General features: G+C 41.9%; 1 protein-coding gene across 1 annotated transcript in view; it reads left to right on the top strand.

The window, feature by feature from the left end:
* The first annotated feature begins 2,206 nt into the window (after positions 1-2,206).
* Positions 2,207-6,000, top strand: part of lg17h18orf21 (linkage group 17 C18orf21 homolog) — a 31,149-nt gene continuing 27,355 nt past the window's right edge. The window contains exon 1 of the mRNA XM_049601815.1: positions 2,207-2,522. Coding sequence (XP_049457772.1) covers positions 2,431-2,522 — 92 coding nt within the window. The 5' untranslated portion in view covers positions 2,207-2,430. The remainder of the gene's footprint in view (positions 2,523-6,000) is intronic.

Here is a 6,000-nt window from a genome sequence, read left to right as displayed (position 1 = left end):
AGCGCAAGGCACGGCAATTTTAGGGTCCCACTGGTAAGTCTAACAATGTGCATAACTCATTGTGGACTCAGAAGCAAAAGCATCCATTGGATTTCTAATGTGTGGGGAATATATTTCCTCACATCTCCAGGCCGCCTTCAAAGACTTCCTAACACAACAATACTGCCTGATAGTTAGATGATTGATCTCCACAGGCTTCAGGGTTCCTGTGCCCTGCAGGAAATTAGGTTCATTTCTAACTGCACAGACCAGTGGAGAACTATTCCTCAAGTCTTTGATCATGCATTTGCATCATCTCATCACAACAACATTCATTTGTGCCAATTTACTGCGAGACCTCAGACTCAGTAAATAATAGTCAGCCTACCTTTCCATCACTGTCCTCTTTTTCATTTCAGCAGCACGCGGCAGCAGGGAAGACGGGATGAGGATGTGGTCGCACTTTGAGCATCAGCCTCTCTGTCTGCCTGTCTGTCTGTCTGTCTGACTCTCTCTCTCTCTCTCTCTCTCTCTCTTTCTCTCTCTCTCTCTCTCCCTCGGAATCGCGAGTCAATTTAGTCCTGGTAGTGAGGGAAAATCCGTTTATCCGCGGACTACACTTACGAGGAGCTGCACCGCTTGGCTATTTCAATCTTGTGAGGAAGCGCCTGCCTGACAGCGCCTGATAAAGTGAAGATTTACTCGCGGACAAAGTGAGGAGCAATCCCTCACACTTTAGCTTACTCTATCAGTTTCTGTGCGCTCTATACTGGCCCGGTGATTTAATATCTCTTCAGTGTCTGGTGGCAGCCACCCCTCCTCCCTCCCACAATAAACGGACACACGCAGACGCACACACATGCATTACAAAGAAAGAAGTATAACCTATAAAAAACAATATTTTAGAAGACTATAAATAAGGAAACGAGACTATAAATGATGGAATTGGACTGTAAATAAGCATGAAATCATAACTCACTGTCAAAAGAGGAATATTAGACTATTTGTGGTGTGTATTAATGCCCTATATAGTGTGCCAAAGTTCCAAAAAGCAACATAATAGGATGAAAATGATCACTTTACAATTGAAAGGATGGCTCTAGAGGCTATTTCTGTTTCAGGTTCACGTGGGGCTATGATAAATTATAATGGGCTATAATTGTCTGCCTTTGACTAAAAATGCAGCATTTGTCTTAAATAATGCGACTAACCTGCCGTTAAGGAGGGTGGATATTCCCGGAAAAGATGTGCGTAAAACGCACCGGTCCGGCGATCAGTCCTTGGGCACCCTGAGACGAGCAGAGCAGGAGCTGTGTGTGTGTGTGTGTGTGTGTGTGTATTGTCGCCAGTGCTGACTGAAGTCCTCTATTGTGTCGAGCAAAACCTCCTCGGAACTTATGTCTTGTCATCCCCGTGTCACCGGGCGTGTGTCTGACCGGGTTGCTTCATTTGATATCCGTACCCCAGAGGGTACCCGCGGTGCGCACTCAGTAGGCTCTCCCTCCCAGCTGCTTCAAAATATCCAATTTCACATTGTAGCTTTTTTTTCTTCCTCCTCCCAGCAGAATTCCCTCTGATCCCCGATGCAATAATTTCTCTGGATCCTGCAGGGGTTTTTGAGACTCAAGCGATTCCTCGAGTCCTTGTCGGATGGCATAGGTTAATGTGTGCTCTGGACTCAAGAAACCTGGCTGGTTAGTGCGCAGGATACAGCCATAATGATGTCAATATAGACCACTGTCGTCTAACATTGGTAATTCTTACTGTCCAATAAGATCTAAGGAATGATGACATCAAAGGATATCTGTTCAATGGAGATAGGTTGCAGTAAATTAATAACTTATCTCGGAAATGCAGTCAGGAGTTGGTGAGAATTTAACTTTGACTGCAACATTACTGAAAGATAAATTACCACATGCACTGGCTCCAGACTGGGGCTGATGGTAACCTAATTCCTGACACCTGAGCCTTAAACAAGCCTTTTAAAAGTTAACCTTAAATCAGATTATGCAAAGTAAAGCATTTTTTTATCTATTATTTTATTGTTAATTAAAAAAAAAAATATTAAAGTTGAGATTATATTTTAAGGACTAACCAGTAAGTGGATGAGAATGATCTGTCACAGTAATACCAGTAAGCTACCACACAATACAGTCGCACCGCAGTGTCCGTCTGATTTACTCAAACTCCCACAATGCACCGCGAGCTACGTCAGAGTCTTGCGACGCAACGTGCATTTTCAGTTACTCAGCGACCTCTCAGCTTTTTCTAGATTTAATTTAACACCTTTACAACATTTATCAACCGCCACAGCTTTAATAATGTGTGTGTGAACGTCTTTTATCCTCCATTTCCACCCCGTTAGCCACTTTAACGTTTCCGGAAGAAGTTCAAACGCGGTGTTTCCGTGGAGCTCCAGTTCTTCACGAGCCGCAGCAGTGCCGTGTGGAAATGAAGACTCTTGAGGAAAGAACAGCCAGCTTTCTGTTGAACGCGTCCGTGCTGTATAAAGAAAAATGCCCGGAGCTATCACGGTTCTTACTGTAAGAAACTTTGTTTAAAACCCTATATGAATGTGACTAACAGCTGAGTCCTCACTGTCTGTGCTGTATTGTTGTAATAGCAACATGGCGGCGCTAGGTGGAAGAGCTCGACCAGTGTTAGCCGTTGACTTTCTGCCAGCGTGATGATAGCTGTGTTTATGAACTGATGGTGGTGACATCACACTGAAAGCTTTATTTTCTGACATTAGTTTGTGCCACAGTGGTGTCTAAATGCTTCAGATAGTCCAAATGAAAAATACATTATTTAAATTCATTCTGTAGCTGATAGTACAAAGTGCCACTGAAAAATAATGGCTGCTTTACTTAGAACATGTCTCCAGTGACACACAGTAGAGCAAAGCACAGCTGTTACAGGCCTAGTCAGTAATTTTCAGTCCATATACAACGATCAGCCAAAACATTAAAACCACTGACAGGTGAAGTGAACAACATTGATCATCCTGTTACAATGCAATGTTTTGTGGGGAAACCTTGGGTTCTGACATTCACATGGACGCCACCTGACATGCTCCACCCACTTAAACACCAGTGCAGACCAAGTACCCCGCATTATGGTAACGGCATTCCCCGGTAGCTGTGGCCCCCGTACTACACCACAAAAACTGCTCAGGAATGGTCCAAGGAACGTGGAGGACAAAGAGCTCAAGGCATCGACCTGGCCTCCAAATTCTCCAAATCCCAATCTGATCAAACATCTGTGGGACGTGCTAATACCCCACCTTACAACCGACAGTACTCAAAAGATCTGGAACTAGCGCCCTGATGCTAAACACTGTAGGACACCACCCAGAGGTCCTGTGTCCATGCCTTGACAGGTCAGAGCCAAATATGGTCTAAGGAGGACCCACCGTGGATTGGGGGTACCTCTGGGGTACCAGCACATCCCTCAAATGTTCAATCAGGTTGATCCCTTGAGCTCTTTGTCCTTTTCCTCGGGTCATCCCTGAGCAGTTTTTGTGGTGTGGCAGGGTGCATTGTCCTGCTGAAGGGGCACTGCCATCGATAAGTGCCTTTGCCATGAGGGGGTTTATTTTGTCTTCAAGGGTGTTCGGGTGGGTGGAGCGTGTCAAGTAGCATCCACATGAATGCCAGGACCCAAGGTTTCCCAGCAGAACATTGCACTGTAAGACGATCAACTGTATTCACTTCACCCAGCAGTGGTTTTAATGTTTTGGCTCATCGGTGTATAGGGTGTGAATCACTAGAAGCCCCCTGATACGATATTGTCACAATACAATGTTAATCAAATTTTAAATGTTTTGCGATATACTGAGGGATAACGTATATTGCGATTTATTACTGTTTTTCAACTGCAAATCTGTAAAGGAAAACTTTGGCAACATCTGTTTTTATCTAATAAGAAAAAGTTTTCAGTCTGTCAACTCACTTCAGTCATTTTTATAGCAGTGATATGTTTTTAGTGGACTGCAAAAGTAATCGATTTTACTTTTCTAGTATACTACCAGAAGCTTAATGTGTATTTGCAATATTAATAATTTACATTTAAAAAAATCGATACTTGGCATCTGTGTATTGATATAGTATTGTCATGCAAAATATTGCGATACTATTCTGTATCGATTTATTCCCGTACATCTAAAATATACTAGTGCCCAATCAATAAGGGGTCTTTGAAACTGATTCCAATTTTAGATGGGAAAATTCACAGATTACGGATATGGTGGCCGATATACTGAATATTTGACCTAGAATGGAAGAGGACCTTTCCTATGTGGATTGTGCACTAACGTTTGCACCAATATGACTATGCAAAATGTACTTAGAAGGCTGCTTTCTTAAATATATAACTTTATTAAACAATGTACAACATTATTATACACTGTCAACAGATTCTAAAAAAATGCTAGATCCCTGACTTATCTTTGCTTTGCAAGTATTTCCAGACAGCTACATCACCATCTTTAGAGAAGTTGTACCACACCTTTACTGTTGCTTTCCAGTTCCTCTGTAGGTGCTATATTTTTACAGCAATGTCTATACATTAAATTGACCGGTTTGACTTAGAGACGAGAAGTCAGCTTTTCTTGTGGTCATAACGGCACTAATGGCTTGTTTTACTGGTGTGTAAACAAATAAAAATAACTGTTATCAGAGCTTTATATGTATTAGAAAGCATCTGTAACTGATTTCATTGCTATTTGTGCTGCTACATTGTGCCTTACAATACCTGTCCATCAATTTAAGAGTGATAAGCAGAACAAGCACTGAATATATACATTTGTTAGAGAATTGTCTGTGGTTGTTTACAAAGCTGCTCATCTTACCGCATATCTGTACATTTTAAATTCGAATATGATTATTTGTCACGCTCATAGCTTCTCTCCTTTTGTAAATTTGCCGATATGAGGATGTGTCACATCCATCTTGTTGACAGCTCATCAGTGACTGATGTGCATTCACTGTTTGGTTTATCATTGTGTTTGTACCTCCAAAAAAAAAAGACAACTTAGCCTATGAGTAAGATTTGGCTGGTGCCTTAAGTGATGACACACTATCAAGATATTGTTGTTTGTTTGAGCAGTGAATTGTTGTTCTTATTGTGAGGGATGACTGTTTGTGTAGCTTCAGTGGCTCTTCGTATTACACGTGCTAGTTGTGTCCAGTGGTTGCTCATGTGCAGGTCGTAGGAATTTGTGCACTCGAATTGTTGTGTGATTTTAAGGGGAATTATGAATTATCACTTTGCACGACTCAAATATGAAATTATTCGTCCAGCGGCATGACTCATAGTAGAAAATGTATAATAATTAGGATAAATTCCTCCTTGTGGGCCACACAAGAGAGGAGGTAAGTTAGAATTATCTTTGTAATTAATCTTAATTATGATTTTGCAAGGGCATAAGCCTCCAAGGTTAAAGGTCCAGTTTGTAGGCTTTCGTGGCATCTAGTGGTGAGAGGGCAGAACTGAAAAATCTCTTGTGTGCCAAGAGTGTAGGAGAACTACAGTGGCCGAAGTGAAAACATGAACAGCCCTATCTAGAGCCAGTGTTTGACATGTTGGTCTTAGGCTACTGTAGAACAACATGGCAGACTCCATGTAAGAGGACCAGCACTGTATGTTGATATATATGGGTCATTCTAAGGTGAGAAAAACACAACTTCCAATCGATGCCCCTAAATCCTACACACTGGACCTCTGAGTGATGGAGATGCATGCACAAGAAAACATCAGTCAATACACATTTAGTACTAAGACACTACCTCAGTTGTCCTTAGACAAAACCCGAACTACGTTTTAGTGGAGATCAGAGTTCTCAACGGGATTAAAGTTGGTCTTTGCATCTCTGGCTCTTGGAGATCTTGAGAATCAAAGGTGGTTTGGGTCAGTGGTCTGGTTTAGTGGCCATGTAGGACAGAAGGTGTCTTCTTCTTGTCTTAGTTGTTGCTGTTTGCAGAATATTGTAAATATCCCTAAAGACTTGTTAGTCAGCATTCC

The sequence above is a fragment of the Epinephelus fuscoguttatus genome, linkage group LG17 (genome assembly GCF_011397635.1).
Source record: "Epinephelus fuscoguttatus linkage group LG17, E.fuscoguttatus.final_Chr_v1".
Classification (NCBI taxonomy): Eukaryota; Metazoa; Chordata; class Actinopteri; order Perciformes; family Serranidae; genus Epinephelus; species Epinephelus fuscoguttatus.
This window is presented reverse-complemented; position numbering and strand designations above follow the sequence as displayed.